A 17,146-nucleotide genomic window follows, 5' to 3' on the forward strand; every position below is an offset into this window, starting at 1 on the left:
GGACACACCGGGGAGCTGCTCCGACACCGCGCTGGACAGGTCCGGGAGCTGCTTCAGCGCCGCTCTGGCGTGGCTGGACAGGTCAGGGAGCCGCTCCCGCCGCCCTCAGGCACGGCTGGATGTGCCCGGGAGCCTCGCACAGCCGCCGCCATGTGCCCTCGGCCGAGCCGCCGCCGCATTCATCGTGACAAAACACAGAAACAAAACGCGATTTAAGGAACAAACACTATTTCTGCCGAATGCCATAAACACTGAGTTGTACAAATTGTGATCGAGGAAATGAAGAAAAAAAAAAAGGTTTATACTTTTTAAAAAAACAAAAAAATTCAAATGGAATAAATTATTCATGAAGCCTTGATTGTGCTGTGGGTTTATTGAGGGGGCGGGCAGGGCGGTGCCCCTCAGCCTTTCCCGCCTCTCCCTTTCCGCCCCTCAGCCCTCCCCGCCCCTCCCGCCGTGACGTCACTTCCCGCTTCCCCCGGTAGTGGCGGCGGCGGCGGGTGGGCGCGGGGGCCGTGAGGGAGCCGCTGCCGCCGCCATGTCCGAGTGCTCGGCGCTGCAGTTCGTCAGCCCCTACGCCTTCGAGGCGATGCAGAAGGTGGACGTGGTGCGCCTGGCCGCGCTGAGCGACCCCGAGCTGCGGCTGCTGCTGCCCTGCCTCGTGCGCATGGCGTTGTGCGCGCCCGCCGACCAGAGCCAGAGCTGGGCGCAGGACAAGAAGCTGATCCTGCGGCTGCTCTCGGGGGTCGAGGCGGTCAATTCCATCGTGGCGCTGCTCTCCGTGGACTTCCACGCCCTGGAGCAGGACGCCAGCAAGGAGCAGCAACTCCGGTAAGGCGGAGAACGGGGATCTGTGGCGGAAGCGCTGTGTGGCTGTTCCAGCTGTTCCAGCTGTTGAAGCGCCGGACGGAGCCGGCCATTCGTGTCTCTCGATGCTCTCTAGGAAAGCCCCGGGGTTTGTTGTGTGTGCTGGGATCTGCGGAGCTGTGGGGTGCTCTGGGGGAGTTGCCCCGGCAGGGAAGGGCTGGGATGGCTCTGTGGGATGAAGGGACAGCTCAGGTGGATGCGCTTTCCTGACTCTCTGTGCTGCCGGGGAATAGAAGCGCTTGAAACTTCGATAATGTACTGAATTAGCTGTCTTGTACTGCAACTACAACAGTCTTTAAGGGATAGAAGAGATCCCTAGGGAACTGGCGCATCCTTTAACCAGAAGCATTTCTGTCTTTGCGGAAACGTTTTAACACTTATTGTTTTGAATTGTGTGCCAGGCACAAGCTGGGAGGTGGCAGTGGGGAAAGCATCTTGGTGTCACAGCTGCAGCACGGGCTGACGCTGGAATTTGAGCACAGTGACTCTCCTCGGCGGCTCCGGCTGGTGCTCAGTGAGTTGCTGGCCATTATGAACAAGGTGAACTTCCCCATCGGTGGATATTTGTGAGATTTAGGTTCCTCTCTGGAATGGCTGACACACTGGTGTGCTTCTGGTGCTGCTGCTTCTTCTCCAGTCCTTACCTGCTGTATCAAGATTCAAAGTCTTAGTCTGATTGAACAGTGGCTTGTGTTTAAACTCTTTATGACTTCCTGAAGGAAGTCTTTGCTGATGTTATACAGACTCTATAATATAGAGATTCTGTACCCAGACGTAATGTGATTGGGTGATCTGTCATTGGTGATCTGTCACTTTGGAAATGAAGTGCTGACTTTTCTCCATCCCATTCTTTGCCCCTACTGCAGTGTGGTATTAACCATCATATTTCTCTTCCCCCACTTCCTTTCTCACCAAACATTTTGTTTTCCTTGTGTAAACTTAGAATGTCAGTGGGCTGTTTTTCTTTCTTCTGAAAAGAAGCAATGGTACCATCTGTGTTGAAGTATTTCCAGTAGTAAATATTTCTTATTCTACAAACTTTTCCTGCTTGTTCTGTGTTGATAACTTTATGTTCTTGGCAGTTTTTAATCTACTAAAGATGCTGAATTTAAAACAGATTTAGACAAATTGCTCCATAAAACCTGTTCACTGATGATAAATGTTCTCTTGCAGGTGTCAGAATCAAATGGTGAATTTTTCCTCAAATCTTCTGAGCTCTTTGAGAGTCCTGTGTACCTGGAGGAGGCAGCAGATGTTCTCTGCATTTTGCAAGCAGGTGTGTTTCTGCACTTACGGTGTTTTCTGACCTCTCACAAATGTAACAAAGCAGTTTGGGAGCTGCTGTGGCAGATGTGAGGTTAATCTAAGCTCTTGAAACAGGGTTTTTGTTTCCCAGTGAAACATTGTGACTTTCAGCACCCTCTTTCCATGCAGAGCTGCCATCACTGTTGCCAATAGTGGATGTGGCTGAGGCTCTGCTGCACGTTAAGAATGGAGCCTGGTTCCTTTGCCTGCTGGTGGCCAATGTCCCTGACAGTTTCAATGAGGGTGAGTTACAGCTTCTCCTCCAGCTTTTGGAATGATTTCTACCAGTGTGGATAATTCTGGGCTAAACCATGAGTTGTACAGATTTGAATGCTGGGTCCTGCCACCTGGGCATGTTCAGTCCCATTTTTTACAGGCCAAAAATGCTGTCTGTCACAGACAGCTTTTATGAAAAATTCTTTTCCTTAGGATTTTTTTCTCCTGAGAAGCCTCAAAAACAAAATGTAAACAATGATTATCTGCTGCTGTGGAATGCAACAGGTGCATCTGTGATTGGTCTCACAGAGTTGTTTCTAATTAATGGCCAATCACAGTCAGCTGGCTTGGACACTGTCTGAGACACAAGTTTTTGTTATTCATTCTTTCTTATTCTATTCTTAGTTAGCCTTCTGATGAAATCCTTTCTTCTATTCTTTTAGTATAGTTTTAATATAATATATATAATGAAATAATAAATTGGCCTTCTGAAACATGGAGTCAGATCCTCATCTCCTCCCTCATCCTGGGACCCCTGTGACCACCATCACATGTCTGTCACAGCTTTTCATCTGTAGGTCCCTGTTACAAAGGCTGACTGGGGAGGGGCTGAGAACCTCCTTTGTCCCTGCTAACAGGGATTTAGATGCCACTGAGACAGGTGACAATTTGAGTTGGGAAGGGCAGATTTCCTCAGAGCTGCTGTTGGCTCTTTAGTGTGCAGGGGTTTGATAAAGAACGGCGAGCGGCAGGACGAGGAGAGTGTCGGCGGCCGGCGCAGGACGGAGGCTCTGCGGCACCTGTGCAAGATGAACCCTTCCCAAGCCCTCAGGGTGCGGGGCATGGTGGTGAGTCTCTCATCAGAATCCCAAAAACCTTCCTGAAGCTTCCAGCCCAGCAAAGGTGACTGAGCCTGGGTGTTTTGTCAGGTGGAGGAGTGTCACCTGCCAGGTCTTGGTGTGGCTCTGACCTTGGATCACACCAAGAATGAGTCCTCAGATGATGGAGTGAGTGACCTGGTGTGTTTCGTCAGTGGTTTGCTGCTCGGAACAAACGCAAAGGTTCGGACGTGGTTTGGAACTTTCATCCGAAATGGACAGCAGGTAGGAAAATCTTGGAGTATTCTGCTTTTAAAGAAATATTCTTGTAGCTTGATGTAACTCTTCTGGATGTGTGCTGCAGATTTGTCTGAATGCACAGAAATCCTGTTGTATGTCTTGGAGGAACCTTTACAGGGCAATCTCTTCTTATGGGGCTCTCTGTAAATAATGTCCCTGAAGGCAGCAGCTATTTGGTTGTTCCCCTGAGAGGTTTTTAGGTCTGGAAACCAGGGAATTGTATGTTTGTAATATTTCCCTGATAAAAATGTTCATTCTCAGTGTTCACAGTGGGAAGATGCTCAGGTGACAGTTAAAGCTCAGAACTGAAAACTATATTTAAAAACATTGACCCTCTTCCTTTGACTGTGAAAACTCTTACATAACACATTGTTTGTTGGGCTGAATTTGACATTGTCCTCATCTCTTAACCTCTCACACAGAGAAAAAGAGATAACATCAGCTCTGTGCTGTGGCAGATGAGGAGGCAGCTGCTGCTGGAGCTGATGGGGATCCTGCCCACGGTGCGCAGCACGCACATCGTGGAGGAGGCGGAGGCCGACACGGAGCCCAACGTGTCCGTGTACTCGGGGCTCAAGGAGGAGCACGTGGTGAAGGCCAGCGCCCTGCTGCGCCTCTACTGTGCCCTCATGGGCATTGCTGGCCTCAAGTAAGGAGCCTTGGCATGCTCTGGGGTTTTGTTCATGTCCTGGCTGTGAGGGCTTTGGGCTTTCTGTCATAATGCCACTGTGTCCTCAAAACTTGTGGCAGCACTCACCAATTTCTCTGTTGCTGCAAAATCACTTCTGCAGACTTGTTAAGAGAGCTCTAAACCCACATGGCTGGGGCAGTGTAGAGTTATCAGCTGTTTTCTCTTCTAGCAACATACATTGCATGGCTTTTGAATTTATTCCTTTGCTTTCACTTTTTAGAGAGTTTTGATGTAGCATTTTTATGCATTGTTAGTTTTAATTTAAATAGTTTGTACCAATAGACAAGATTATATCCTGGGGAAGTTTCCTCACTGTTGTCTCATAACAGAGATTTTTATCTCTGTTAAGTTCAGAGCAAATTACCACCTTGACAGATTGAATAACAGGGAAAATTGAATCTTTAACCATTGCGAGAGACTGGAAATCTCTTCCCTGTTCAATGCCCAACTTTGTTTTGTTCTGTGTCCTGCCCAGGCCCACGGATGAGGAAGCTGAGCAGCTCCTGCAGCTGATGACAAGCCGCCCTCCCGCCACCCCGGCCGGTGTGCGCTTCGTGTCCCTGTCCTTCTGCATGCTCCTGGCCTTCTCCACGCTGGTCAGGTACTGTCAGTGCAGCAGGAGTTTTGCAAGGTGTGACTGGTTTAGCACCATTAAGGCAATGCCCTTCCCAGAGCTGCACATTCCCCCTAATGCTTTATAAAATCTCTGTATGTTGATTTGTCTCACCCTGTGGTTGGTGAATGGATATTTCACTCTTGTTTTATACCAAGTCTTTTGAGAGGTGAGCATTAGCATGAGCTTAGTGTGAGTGGTTTTTTGAAGGCTGAAGTAGGCCTGACTTGTTCGCTTTTCCAAGGAACAGGTTCATGGCTAAGTTCCTTAGAGAGAAGCAGTGCAGATAATCCAGGGTGTAGCTTTCTGTTGGGTGCATTCCAGAAAGGAAGTTGCCTGACATTTGGACTGACCTTTGTGCCAAATATCACTTCTTATCAGCACTTGGATGCTGAAGTGAAAGTGACAAAAAGTCTCCTGGTGTAAGGTTCCTCAAACAGTGGCTTTCTGCAAGTGGTGGTAAAACTGGCACTAGTTTTGTGGGAAAAGGATCTATTATGGATTTTCTTTCTGCAGCACCCCAGAACAGGAGCAGCTCATGGTGATGTGGCTCAGTTGGATGATAAAGGAAGAAGCCTACTTTGAAAGGTGAGAGCAGGCTGGATTTTATTTAGTGATTCCAGTAATCTCACATTTATTTATGTCCTGTTTACTTATATCCTGTATTTCTCCCTCTTTGTTCTCATCAGCATTTCTGGTGTGTCTGCTTCCTTTGGAGAGATGCTGCTCTTGGTAGCCATGTACTTCCACAGCAACCAGCTCAGTGCCATCATTGATTTGGTCTGCTCCACCTTGGGAATGAAGGTAAATCCTGAACTATTTCTAGCCTGTACATTTGTCTGTTAAAATCAGATTTTTTACTGGGTTTTGGTAGTTTGGTATTTACTTTACTTTTGATATAAAGAACTTTGGTTTTGCTAATATACCTAAAGTAAATATAACATGAAAAATGAGTAATAATTAATCTGGAAGAACATTCAGATGTGCATAGCTTGATACAGAGGCTTGTTGAAGTCATTATTTCTGAGAAATGATCTTTTTAGAAGACTGTTTTCCAAACTCAGCTGCAAAGTTTTTATTTTAAATAGTTAAAAGAAATATCTAAACACGTAAAAGTTAATTTCAGTAAATTACTAAAGGAGATTTGCCAACAATTCACTATTGTGAAACAGTGTCTCACCAGATGTAAAAGCTGGGGAGGGAGACTTTAGGACAAGGAAGACATTGGGTGATTAACTTGTGATATTGGAAAATATTTCTGTTTAACATTTGATACAGATGTGATAGACTGGGATACCAGGAAAACCAAGTTTTAAAAGGCTAAAAGTTAACAGTAGTTATAAGAAAGATAGAACTTGCAATTCTAAGTACTTCCTCTAAATTTCAGATTGTTATTAAGCCCAGCTCACTGAGCAGAATGAAGACAATCTTCACACAGGAGATTTTCACTGAACAGGTATTTTCAACCTAGGGATTTTTTCCCCCCTTTTGCCCTTTCCTTTCCCTTTGGAGTATTCCCCCAAAATAAGGAGATGCCAGTCAGGGCTGTGTGACTCAGTCACCTTGTGCTGAGTGGTTTTTGTGCTCTCTGTCTCTCCCTGCAGGTGGTCACAGCCCATGCTGTCCGTGTGCCTGTGACAGGCAGCCTCAGTGCCAACATCACTGGCTTTTTGCCCATCCACTGCATTTACCAGCTCCTAAAGAGCCGTTCCTTCACCAAGCACAAAGTGTCCATTAAGGTACCACCTTTGTCTTGTTTCTGTTCATAATTCTGAGTGCTGATGAGGTTTTGCAGGCTGGTTGACTTATATGAGCAGAATTTTTGATGAATCTTGTACTTTCCTACCATGTAATTTAAGAATGAACTGTATTTTAGTTAGGGTGCCCATTTTTAGCTCTGCAATCCAGGGACCACTGCTTAATGAAGTCAAAAACAGTCTCTCTCCTCCATCTGTGTTTAATCATAGTCAGAATGATTTCCAGCCAGGACAAGTTCTGTTTGTGAATCAGGGTCCAGGACACAGAGTTTATGAGCAATTCAGAGCTGCTTTTACACTTCCCAAAGTCAAAGGCTCTGCTCAGTCATGGGCTGTTCTCTTGCAGGACTGGATCTACCGGCAGCTCTGTGAAACCACCACCCCCCTGCACCCTCAGCTGCTGCCCCTCATTGATGTCTACATCAACTCCATCCTCACTCCTGCATCTAAATCCAACCCAGAGGCCACCAACCAGCCTGTCACAGAGCAGGAGATCCTCAATGTTTTCCAAGGACTCTCTGGGGTAATATCTTGTTTGGATTTTTCTTGTACTTTATGGGGATGTGGTTTGTGTTAAGTTGCTTCACTTTTTACTTTCACTGCCTGTAAACTCCCTCCTGCTACTGTAACAGTCGTATGTTTTGAAGTGACTCTTGCAACTCAGATATTCATCATATTTGTGGGTAAATCCAGATTTTTCTTGCCAAGAATCAGGAATAGAACATGATAATTGTGTGTGGTTTATGTGCAGGGAGAAAATGCTCGTTCCACGCAGCGCTTCAGCATCACCACACAGCTGCTCGTGCTCTACTACGTCCTGTCCTATGAGGAGGCACTGCTGGCCAGCACAAAGATCCTGGGTAAATGTGGGAGCATCAGGGTGAGACAGATTAACTGAAAATTAGGTGTAAAGAGGGGAAAAATTCATGCTGCTGTCAGATTCGAGCACAGCATAGAAAGTTCAGGTGTTTGCAGTAAATAAAACATTGCTGTGGAGATTCAGGACATAAAGTTCCTGCTAGAACTCTCTAGTGGAGTCATTTGTTTTACACATTAAGAGAGGTCCAGGCTGTGTTACTAGAAATGTTTATGAGCATCTAAGGAATGCAATAATAATTAACAAAGACTTCATAATTATTTGAGGTCTTCATTTATTCACGTGTCATCAAACGTGCAATTTCTTTGAGTTGGCAATTTTATAGTTGGTAATACTTAAAGATCCCATTTTTACCTTTGAAGCGAAGGGTTTAAACCAGTTCTAAAAGACCTTTGTGTATTTTATTGATGAAATTGAACTTCAGTGAAAATTCAGTGTTTATACCTGGTGTGTGTTTTTACCAGCCCTTGGTAAGGTGCAAAACTTCCAATATTCTCCAGTCTTTTTTCTTCATGTCTGAAGTACCATGAAATCAATTGCAGTTCTTTGATATTTTCTCAAATTTACCTGGATAATAAAGAGACAAGTTTTCCTTATTAATCCAGTTGGGGATAGAATTGTTTTTAGCTGTGACTGCTCCATGTGGTTTCTTGTCCCGTTCCCTTGTAGCTGCAATGCAGAGAAAACCCAAGTCCTACTCCTCAGCACTGATGGATCAGATTCCAATCAAGTACCTCATCCGGCAGGCACAGGGGCTGCAGCAGGAGCTGGGAGGTAAAAACGTGTCTGAATGTCCAAGTGCATGAAAAGGAAGGCTGAGTGCTCTCAGCTCAGTGGCTGTTGCTTTTTTCATAGCTTGCTTTCCTTTCTCTTGCTTTTAAAATCTGTCAGGAGTAGCTACTGAGATTGCAGAGATGTTTGAAGTCACAGTGGAAGTGTGAGGAAAGCAGTTCCTTTTAGAGTAGATCTTACCTCCCTAGGACAGGTTTTAAGGTGGGAATTACCCGAGAATGTTGAATATTCCAGGCTGAATTTAGGAGTTATTTTCCAAAGGGTAACTTTTCCTCTCTGTTGGAGTATCCGGCTGTGAGCGTGCACCTCACTGAGCTGCAGCCCAGCCATTCAGTTCAGGGCTTGAAATAAAAGGCACAGATGTGTTCAGGTACAGATGCAGCTGCTCAGTTCTGAGCTGTGAATGTCCCTGATGTCCCCAAGGGTTGCACTCTGCCCTGCTGAGGCTCCTGGCCACCAACTACCCCCACCTGTGCATTGTGGATGACTGGATCTGCGAGGAGCAGATCACCGGCACCGACGCCCTGCTCAGGAGGATGCTGCTCACCAACATGGCCAAGAACCACTCCCCCAAACAGCTCCAGGAAGGTAAGGAGCTTCATTTCAAGTAAATTCCTTCCAAATGGATTGGAGTATAGTTGATTTGGGAATGTGTAATTCAACTGCATTTGTATAACCAAAATGCTTCAAATGGCAGAAGTCGTGTTTTACCCAGATCCTGTTATTTCTGTTTTCCAGCCTTTTCCATGCTGCCTGGAAATCACACCCAGCTGATGCAGATCCTGGAACATCTGACCCTTCTCTCAGCTGGAGAATTGATCCCCTATGCAGAGGTGTTGACCTCAAACATGAATCTTCTGCTGGAAGCTGGAGTCCCACGGGGGATTCTGCAGGCTGTCAATAAACTCTGGATGGTTCTCAACACTGTCATGCCCAGGAGGTATCCAGGCTCAAAATACTCTTTGGTTTCTTGGTGCACAGAGGTGGGAGGCCACTTTTTCTTTAAAAATAATAACACAATGCCTTTAGCTGGGAGGTTGGAGCTCTGATTGAATAGAATGTGTTGGAGCTGCATTTTTTTAGTTTGTTGATATTTTGAACCTTTGCATTTAAAAGGAAGGATTTGTTCTCAGGGGAAAGGAAGTCTTCAGTCTAAAATACAGAAGTATGGTTTTATAGTGTCCATTGTTTGTGCTGAAATCCTGATGGAACAGGAACTCACTTTGGTTAGAAAATGCCTTTTTTAATGAAGTGGATACTCTGCTGCAGTGAAAAGTGCTGTAAGTCCAGGGAGTGTAAGTTAAATGTACCTTGGTTAAATTCAAGGGCTGCAAATGGAGGCCTAGAAAAGCATGGCTGAGTGACCAAATGCTTAGAGAACTCCTTTTGCTTATACAAATTTTCAATTAAAAAAATCATAAAAATATTCTCATTTTAGGTTGTGGGTGATGACTGTCAATGCCCTGCAGCCTTCAGCAAAACTGGTGAGGCAGCAGAAATACACCCAGAATGATCTGATGATTGACCCCCTGATTGTGCTCAGGTGTGACCAGAGAGTGCACAGGTGAGTCTGTGCTGCTGCACAGGGAATGCTTAACACAAAGGTGTCCAACAGGAAACTTCTGAGAGCTTTCAGCACTTCAGAACATCTTTTCAGACTAATCACAAACTAATCACCTGTGTTGTGTTGAACTTGGCCTGAGGACTGTGGGGCTGGCCCTGCTGTTCCAGCATTTCATCCTGTCCAGCTGTGTTTTCAAAACTTTGGGATTTGCACATGGCTCATCCATTTTGGATTTAGGTGTGGGAATTTGTGGTGAACAGGCTTTGCAGAGTGTTGGAAATGCTGCTGGTACATGGTGGTGGGTGAGGTTTAGCTGTAACACCCTCCCAGCTCCTGTGCCTGTGCTTATTCCATATTTTGGGCAGCAGTTTGTGCCTGTGGGTGCTGCTGTGGATGTGACAGAGGCAGATTGGCTTCATTTCCCAAGGGAGTCTTTGCAATGCTTGGAAATTGTTCCCCCAGATGTCAGTGGTGCCAGAGGAGGAGCTGAGGTGCCACAGCCTTTGGGATACTTTTAATTTGTTCATGGTGCTGAAAAGTCTTTGTTTTGCTGTGTTCCCGTGTCAGGAGCCCTCCTCTGATGGATATCATTTTGCACATGTTGAATGGATATCTTCTTGCTTCCAAAGCTTACCTTAATGCTCACCTGAAGGAAACAGCAGAGCAGGACATGAGGCCATCCCAAAACAATCCAATGGGTCCAGAGGCCCCAGAAGTTACAAGGGAAGAGTTAAAAAATGCTTTGCTTGCTGCTCAGGTAAGAGGGAAGAAATGGATAATTCCATGATGTGAGGAAAAAGCGATGAAAGAGAAATGCAGAAACAGGAAATTAAAAAATGAGGCCTTTAAAATTAATTTTTTTTTTACCAACTTCTGTTACCATGTCAAAGAAAACAGCCTCTGTATTCAGATGGTTTAATATTTTCTTTTTTTCTGGTCTGAAGCATTGTGCTGATTTACTGCTTTGATAGTGGTTGTTCTGTCAGAACAGACAAGTTCTGCTCACCAGCCCTTTTGCCTTGGTGCTTGTGTGATCCAGAGGCTGTTTGTGGTTGGATTTGGAGCAGTGAGACAGCAATAAATGGAAATTCTTGAGTAATCCTGTTCCACAGACATCCCTTCATCCCTGGAAGAATGTCACATAGGGAGTTCCCATTATAATATGATTTTTGAGTTAGCAGGAAGTTTTATATTTAAATTATCAGGGTAATGATTTTGTGAATTCCATGGCTCTGGGCATATTTTGGCTGCTCTGGATGCTTTAAGGGACCACTGGACATGTATTTTGAGGCAACATGAGATTCCACTGAATTTACTCTTTTCATCTGTGATTATGATATTTTGTTAGATTTAGCTTTTGTTTTTTCTTTGCATCTTGATTGAGGTAAAGTGTTGAAGTTTTTAAAATGTTCTACAGGATTTGTGGTTCTTGAGCTGAGTCATTTTCATTCTGTACTTAAAAAAATTGATAGGTTGAAATTCTAATCACATGACAATCTTCCATGTCTTAAGTTATCCTTATTTTGTGTTTGATTTGTTTTTATTTCACTTTTTTAAGCATCATTTCTGGCTCTTCTCCCCAGGACAGTGCTGCTGTGCAGATCCTCCTGGAGATCTGCTTGCCTACAGAAGAGGAGAAGGGGCAGAGCAGCAGAGCCCAGGGTTTGCTGAGGGCTGTGCAGAGCCCCCCGAGCCCTCAGGGGGCTGAGGCAGAGGAGGAGGAGGAGGAGGAAGAGGAGGAGCAGAGCTTGCTGTGCAACCTGCGGGAGGTGCAGTGCCTGATCTGCTGCCTGCTGCACCAGATGTACATTGCTGACCCCAACATTGTCAAACTGGTGCATTTCCAGGTGTGCCTGCCCTGCCCAGGCTGGGAGAGCCCAGGGGGGAGCTCAGGGGCTGCTGGAGGTTCCTCAGGAATGATAATAATCCACTTTTGTCCTTCTGTCTGCCCCCATTTGCACTTCCTCCCTGTTCCAGTGCCTGCTTTAGTGAGATCTCTCTTGGTTTAGTGAGAAGGCAGCACCCAAACTCTGCTTCTTCCCCCCCTTTGTGCCTCTGCCCCTTTCAGTTTGTCCATCTAGGCCAAGGAAAACTGTCCTAATCACCTTGTAATTACTCATTCCACATCTTTTGTGTGTTACTTTTTTCTGGCCTTGTTTTTAAATTAATATTCTCATTATTCAAAACTAATTTGGCTTCAAATGTAAACATCTCCTTATCTTTCCTTTTTGTTTGGGCACAGTTTATTTCTTTAGAGTGGAAGGAGAAATGTTGGCCCTGCAAAAGCAGCTGAGCCCCTTCAAAAAAAGAATGGAAGAGGGGGAAGATCAGTAATTTCTAAAATACAAATGTGTTTTTAATGCATATTAAATTGCTCCTTGCCAGATGGCAGACTCTTTACAAAGAGTTAATTTGCCTTGACCTGGAACTGATTAAGTGATAAAAAAGTCATTATGGGGCAATTGTGAAATGAGCAGGTTGGGGCTGATGGTGAAATTTGGAGCACAGGAAAGACACAGAAGGAAAAGGTCACTGCAGTCTGCTTTCCTGTGGGGAGTGGGGGGAGAGCTTCTATAAAAATAAATCATTGAATATCGATGATAAAGAATTGATCCAGAGCCTGGGTTTGTCCCCAGTCTGCCTCTTGTTCCTTGGCATTCCAGGCCTGCTGCAGACTGGACAAAAGGGAATTATAAATCTATAACTTTGAAACAAAGCATTAACTCAGGTGTCATTTAAAATCTGACTTGAAGCAGAATTTTCAAACACACCTGTGGCACACTGCCACACCTCTTCTCTTCATCCCACAGGGTTATCCTTGTGAGCTCCTGGCACTGACAGTGGCTGGGATCCCATCCATGCACATCTGCCTGGATTTCATTCCTGAGCTCATTGCCCAGCCTGAGCTGGAAAAGCAGGTACTGGGAATCACTGTGGGATGCTGGCATGGGGGAGAATAAAGCAGTCACTAAAAACATCCTGTTCTGACTTGCTGGGGTACTCAGGGAATATTTGCAGCACTTTTACATTAAATTAAATCCTGGCATTGAAGGCAACTGGAATTTGTTGGGTTAAAGATTCCCTGTTTCTGTATCAAACCAACTTTGTAGTTTATCTTATTTAATCCTTTCTATTATTAACTTACTGCTGAGGTTAAAACTAGCGTGAGTCAGACCTAAATATCTTCTGCAAGGGTTGTGTTGCACATTGTGTGTTGCTTTACTGCTCATCATTGATGTTGGAGCAATAGTGTCTGGGGGAGATTCTGAAACACTTTGATTAATGTTAAATATGTGTGGGTTATTTTTCTTCATACCAGCAGAATAATAATAATAACTATTGTTAAGGCTTCTTTGGCTTCCATTTCCTTCATGGTGAAAGAGGGAATATTTACTTACTGTTAAATGTGGTGAGGAGCTTTGGTTGGAAGTTGTATAACCTCATTGTTTTTATCTCCTTTGGCAGATCTTTGCCATCCAGCTGCTCTCCTACCTGTGCATCCAGTATGCCCTGCCCAAATCCCTCAGCGTGGCTCGCTTGGCCATCAATGTCATGGGGACCCTGCTCACAGGTACCACCCCAAAATCCACCTCTGGGGGGGCCAGCAGGATTTCTCTGGGCTGAATGCAGTTTTCTCTGTCTAACTCCTATTATAAAAGTAACAGTTCTTGATTGGATTTTATAATAATTTATTTTTACTCCTGCATTTCCTCCTCCTCCCTGGCAGTCCTGACCCAGTCCAAGCGTTACACGTTCTTCATGCCCACCCTGCCCTGCCTGGTGTCCTTCTGCCAGGCCTTTCCTCCCCTCTATGAGGACATCATGTCCCTACTGATCCAGATTGGACAAGTTTGTGCCTCTGATGTTGCCACTCAGACCCGAGACTTCGACCCCATCATCACCCGTAAGTCACGGGCTCAGCACCCCAGAGGGGCCAGGCACAGGGAGATGAGACAGAAATGTGGTGCTGCTGTGATAATTTACTTAATTACTGACTTAATTTACTTCATTATTTACTGAAATGTTGTGGTATTGTGATCATTTACTTGTGGGGAGTTCTGGAAGGAATTTGAGATGGGGCTTTTGAATTGGTTTTGATGGTGTGGTTTATTTTTTTGTCTTTGTTATAGGAAGGGTGAGTTCAGTTTATATCATTATAGTATGGTTCAGAAGGTCACAAGACCTTTAGTTACAAGACTTTTTAAGGAGTTATTGATTAATAAAATATTGTTTATAAGGATATTTATGTTTTTGACTCAGTCTTTAAATATTTAGTCTTACGGACTCAGTGTAAGGTTTTTAGCTAATTATGATATATAAACTTAAGAGTTTATGCATTAAAATGGATATGTATCACATGCATTTTAAACTTGTTTATTTTTGTAACTACTTTTATTTTTTCTATATTTTAAACTTTAAAACTAAACTTTTTTTTACTTAGTTTAACATGGTTTTGCTGTAAACTATAAATTCTTATTCTTGCTTCTAGTACTTAACTTTGGAAGCTTTTTCTAAAGTTTCAGATCAAATCTTGGGTTTAATTCTAAACTTCAGCTTACAAGCCTGAAGTTCTGAGAGTTCTCTGTATTTCACATTTCATGGTGTCTCTGGAAATAACCAGAGCACGGGATGGTGCTGGCTCAGCTTTGCAATCTCCAATTTGTGTTATGGCTGGAAAGAGCAATTCTCAATATTTATCTTATTTTTCCTGCTGCATTTTCCAGGTCTCCAGCAGCTGAAGGAGAAGCCACACGATTTCTCAGGGTTCTGTAAAGATTCCTCCAGCAAAAGCTGCTCCAGGGACTCTGCAAGCCTGGACCCTGATGTTCAGCTGTGCCAGTGTGTGGAGAACACCATCATCGAAATCATCAACATGAGTGTCAGTGGCATTTAGGGAAAAAAGCCCCAGGCAAGTTGTCCTGTAGCTTTTCCCACTCTTTCTGGTGCCTAAATTTGGAAAAAGCTGTGAAAGTGGACTGAGGAGCTGGAGCAAAGTCCACAATTTTCATTCCTTGATTGAGTCACGGCTGAGGAGAAAATCCCTTCAACAGGATTTGGTGAGAACTTCTGAGGCTGAAGGGATCAGGGAATAATTTCCAGGGAAACAGTGATTTTCAGGCTTGCTCAGCTCCTGAAGTGGCACAGCAGCACACCTGGAAGGGTTTTAGAACACTGAAATATTTCTTTTGTTGGGCAAACAGCAAAATGATGGCTGAGAAAAATTGAAATTTGCCTGAGGTAAATGAGCTGCTGCTGCTGCAGGGCCTTGCACAGCAAGCTGGAATAAAGTGCTCCAAGGAATACTTGAAAAAGTGGTGTCAAAAACCTGCACCTTCACACTGAGTTCTCAGAAAATCAGAAAATTTATTTCTGTGTCAAACCATTGCTCAGAGCTTCAGTTCATGAAATCAGGAGCTTCATTTAAAGATCAACCAGGCTTCACTGAGAGATTGAAACTGGTCTGAAAGTTCATTTAAAAGGAAAAAAGTGCTGATAGTAAAGATGAGCCATAGAAACGGGATTTTAAAGAATACAGCTCAGATGATTTTGTAGTTTTTAACTTAAAAAAAAAGAGATGAAAAAGACTTGAGGGAATGAGTGCAGAGCTGTCATCAGAAGATTGAAAAGAGAAATGGGTGCTGAGGGTGGCTGTGCAGAGGGACAGGAGGGACAGGTTTCAGTTGTGCCAAAGCAATTCCAAGGCCAAATCCTTTCTGCTCCCACATGGGGTTTGTTGTTCTTTTGTGTGCAAGGCTGGAATTCCCTCATGGAAATGTGGGAAAGCCCAGTGGGTTTGTGTTCCAGGGTTCCTGCTGTGACACCCCCGTCACCATCTGCCTACTGAGTGTATTTTTGTCATCTTTATGTAAATTATGTAAATAATTGAAATGTATGTATTTTTTTTCGCCTCGGTTCCAAGTGTAATTTTATATCCTGTAGTGGTATTTAAATAAAAAAATCCCAAAAACAACAACAGCAGTATGACTGAAGTTCCAAGGGGTTTTCTGCTTTGCTTTTAAGTTTCCAGGTCCATCCCAAATTTCACCTGAGGGAAACACCTGACAGGAACTGGAGCTGTGTGTGGCAGTAATGAAAAAACACTGATTTTCCAAAAACTATTAATTTTTCCATGGTGCTTTCTGTGCACTCTGCTTAAAAGTATTAATATAATATAATATAATATAATATAATATAATCAAGAATTACAATAAATATGACATTAACAAATACAATAATGATAATAATTAATAATGTAGTATGATAAATAATGATGATACCCAATAATAAAATGCAATGCTTATAAAATATAAAACATAATAAATATAAACAAATTATATAATAATATAATAATAAATATATTATTATTAAGAATAATAATGATAAAGGCCAATAATAAGTATTTATGTGTTTCACAAAAAACGCGGTTGCCTAGCAACCTTTACAACCCGGAAGCCAACGAGCCGCCCTGTGATTGGCTGCCGGTGCGCAGGGGTGAAGGCGGGAGCGCCCCAGTGTGTGCTGTGCTGATTGGCGGCGCGCGGCCCTTTCCTGTCAGCTGATTGGCTGGGGCGCAGGCGGGAAGGACGGAGGCGCTGAGGGGCCGCAGGTGCGGGGCCGTGAGGGGCGCGGGGGAAGCGGCGGCGGCGGCTCCGCCTCGCCGAGCACACGAAGGAAGCGAAGGCCCAGGTACTGCTCTGTGGGCTGGGCTGGGGCGGCCCCACCGCTTCCTGAGCGTTCGGGCGGCAGAGCGGCTCTGCCCGGCTGGAGATGTCCCTGAGGGAGCGCCTGGTGGCTCTGCTCACACCACGGAGGGGCCCTGCGGTGTCCCGGGCCCTCCCTCCCCCTCAGGGCCCACCGAGTTCGGAGCTGGGCTCGTTTAGCGAGTTCCCCTCCCAGAATGGGTTGGGAAAAGCCTTGGGGCGAGGTGGCCTTTCCCTCTGGAACGAGGGGTAGGATGTAAACTCATGTCAGCGTCGTCTTTGGCTAGAATTGCTTTTTCCTATTGAGGAGCTCGATGGTGAAACAAAATCGTGCCATGAATTGGTGCTTTTTTGATGTATATGTTTAATTATTAAAAGCCGGATGAGTTAATTTATCCCAGAGAATCTGCCAGTTTAAAGTTGCTGTCTTCATCAGTGTTGAAAAAATATGAGGAAAAAAACCCCTGTATTGTTCAAAAATATTGTATCTTAAAGCCATTTGTGCCTCTTCAATATTTTTAGTTCAGTAATTTCACCTTTTTAATACAGGGAAATTGTCTGTCTTTATCATTCCAAGATATTCAGGTAATAACCATGGAATAACCATGGAATAGTTATTCCATGGTTATTACCTGAATATCTTGG

General features: G+C 44.5%; 1 protein-coding gene across 1 annotated transcript; it reads left to right on the forward strand.

The window, feature by feature from the left end:
* Positions 1–504: 504 nt before the first annotated feature.
* On the forward strand, positions 505–15,768 carry INTS2 (integrator complex subunit 2). Its single transcript, XM_054287353.1, has 24 exons — positions 505–831; positions 1,269–1,407; positions 2,041–2,143; positions 2,302–2,415; positions 3,106–3,236; positions 3,318–3,491; positions 3,929–4,155; positions 4,673–4,798; positions 5,327–5,398; positions 5,500–5,614; positions 6,198–6,266; positions 6,415–6,549; positions 6,914–7,090; positions 7,319–7,427; positions 8,114–8,218; positions 8,660–8,824; positions 8,975–9,176; positions 9,675–9,800; positions 10,368–10,557; positions 11,384–11,647; positions 12,611–12,718; positions 13,266–13,371; positions 13,528–13,704; positions 14,525–15,768. The coding sequence occupies exons 1-24, from the start codon at positions 539–541 to the stop codon at positions 14,692–14,694; spliced, it is 3,597 nt and encodes a 1,198-aa protein (XP_054143328.1). The 5' UTR covers positions 505–538; the 3' UTR covers positions 14,695–15,768.
* The last annotated feature ends 1,378 nt before the right edge of the window (positions 15,769–17,146 follow it).

This window comes from Melozone crissalis, unplaced genomic scaffold (assembly GCF_028551555.1).
Source record: "Melozone crissalis strain CALT ecotype California unplaced genomic scaffold, PUWL_Pcris_2 ptg000057l_1, whole genome shotgun sequence".
NCBI lineage: Eukaryota > Metazoa > Chordata > Aves > Passeriformes > Passerellidae > Melozone > Melozone crissalis.

Coding starts and splice junctions, on each gene's coding strand:
- INTS2 (XM_054287353.1), top strand. CDS start 539: ATGTCCGAGTGCTCGGCGCTGCAGTTCGTCAGCCCCTACGCCTTCGAG. Junction 6,267..6,414: donor AGGAGATTTTCACTGAACAG/GTATTTTCAACC, acceptor CTCTCCCTGCAG/GTGGTCACAGCCCATGCTGT. Junction 7,091..7,318: donor TTTTCCAAGGACTCTCTGGG/GTAATATCTTGT, acceptor GTTTATGTGCAG/GGAGAAAATGCTCGTTCCAC.